Source organism: Hippocampus comes, unplaced genomic scaffold (assembly GCF_001891065.2).
Source record: "Hippocampus comes isolate QL1 unplaced genomic scaffold, H_comes_QL1_v1.1 scaffold904, whole genome shotgun sequence".
NCBI lineage: Eukaryota > Metazoa > Chordata > Actinopteri > Syngnathiformes > Syngnathidae > Hippocampus > Hippocampus comes.
In genome coordinates this window covers 1,495-3,321 of record NW_017805391.1, presented here as the reverse complement: position 1 = coordinate 3,321, position 1,827 = coordinate 1,495, and the positions used below count along the sequence as shown (strand labels likewise).

At 46.3% G+C, this 1,827-nt stretch overlaps 1 protein-coding gene across 1 annotated transcript in view; it reads right to left on the bottom strand.

Moving 5' to 3' along the window:
- Positions 1–1,647: 1,647 nt before the first annotated feature.
- The window catches only part of LOC109517747 (class I histocompatibility antigen, F10 alpha chain-like), a gene marked incomplete at both ends in the record, with an annotated part of 1,669 nt that continues 1,489 nt past the window's right edge, over positions 1,648–1,827 (bottom strand). The window contains one exon of the mRNA XM_019873086.1: positions 1,648–1,694. Coding sequence (XP_019728645.1) covers positions 1,648–1,694 — 47 coding nt within the window. The remainder of the gene's footprint in view (positions 1,695–1,827) is intronic.

The window sequence follows — 1,827 nt, the reverse complement described above, 5'->3', positions numbered from 1 at the left end:
TGCTCACAATGGACACACAATAGACGCTCTTTTTTTTTTAAAATCTTTGAACACGTCTGCTGACAATGGTCGCACAATGGACGCCCTTTTTTTCAATCTTTGAAGACGTCTGCTCACAATGGACGCTCTTTCTTTTCAAAAAAAAAAATCTTTATTGAACACGTCTGCTCACAAGGGAGCCATCACTTCTTCGTTAACCCGAGGAAGCGTCACTTCCTCGTGTACGGAAGTCGAGAGAAGTCGAGTGGCGCATTCAAGTGGGCTCGGTTTGGTCGAGAACCGAATTTCGGTCGTAATCCGAGGTCTTAAAAACTCGAAATTTTTGGTCGAAAACCGATTTGGTCGAGAACAGAGACGTTCGAAAACCGAGGTTTGACTATACAATCAAACAAGAATGCAGAGATCCCATCGAAACCATCGAGCACATTTTTGGAGGACCATAAAATCCCATTCAGTCGTGACCTCGATGACATTCAGTTCTTGAATTCGTCAATTGATTGCTACAAAAAAAAAAAAGTCATTTTTACACAGAAACCTCAAACCCCCCCAAAACCACAAACCTTTGAGCGTGACTTAACAGAACCTAAATCGCACTGATGGTCCGCTTGAAGAAGAAAAAAAACGTCATCGTTTTCAGAGGCGGTGTGATGAGAAAGTGCTCAGCAGGCCCACTTGTGTTCTTGACGTCTGGACGGAGAAGAGCAGAAGCAAACCGTGAACGAGAATCCACATCAAGATGTGGCCAAGAGCATTTCCAGTTTCCAAAGATCATGTGGAAGCTAACTCACTGTGCGACGGCCGCCGTGTCTCACTTGGCAAGGGGCTCGGGATCGGTGGAAACGGCTGAGGAATTGCAAGCACAGCGTGAGATGTGAAGCGAAACAAGTCACGCTCGCGCCAAAGAATTTGCTCTGCCGAGACGTTCACTGCCGAATGAATCTTGCAGCGCTGTCCGATCTTCTCCTTGCGTCTTTTTGTCCTACAACTGTTGCCGCGTCTGCGCTGTACAGTACGCGGCGTCATGTCACGTATTCTTTATCCTCTGCGTCAAAACAACTAATATTAGTGACGTTCCGATGTCCTCAAAGGATTTGAGATGCCTTAATTAGCGTCTGACTTATACTGTCCAATATGGCTGAAGCTCAGTGGCCATCAATCAGCAGTGAGACCAAACAAGAACAAACATGTTCTACCTTATAAAATTGATTTCATGATCACATGACTGCGTGCGTGTATGTATGATTTTTTCTCATACAATTTTAGGGAGGGCTATTTGAAATGACACCTGACAACCATTATTTGTTGTCTTTTTGGGGACGGCTGAAACGGATGAATGGCATTTCTGTTCATTTCAATGGACAAAAGAGGATTTTTGCGAGGCTCGTGGTTTCGGTTACGAGCACAGCCACTCAACAAATTAAACTCGTGTGAAAGGCACCGATGTAGTTTTGTTCTTTTTTGTGCACAGCGAGAGCTTCTCATGGGGGTTCTCCATCAACATTCACGTGTGCATCGTCACGTAGCCGACTTTTCCTGCCGTTTCAAGCGACTCCTGATTCACTCTTTGGTGGCAAAGGCCTAAATCGGACCTTCGTGGAACTGCCCCGTTTATTGTGGCTCAAAGGAAACTGAAAATGGTTTACTTACATGTTGCAGAGTATTGGGCTGGAAGGAAAGAGAAAGAAAGTTAGGATGACGGGCATTTTGGCACAAGTGGCGTGAGGTAGCGATGTTCTCTTTGGATCTTCACGGCAGACCAAATGTTGGCGTCCCTCACCTTGTCTGGTCCGGCGACGCTTGGCAAGGACCACGGCCACCGCGGCCCCC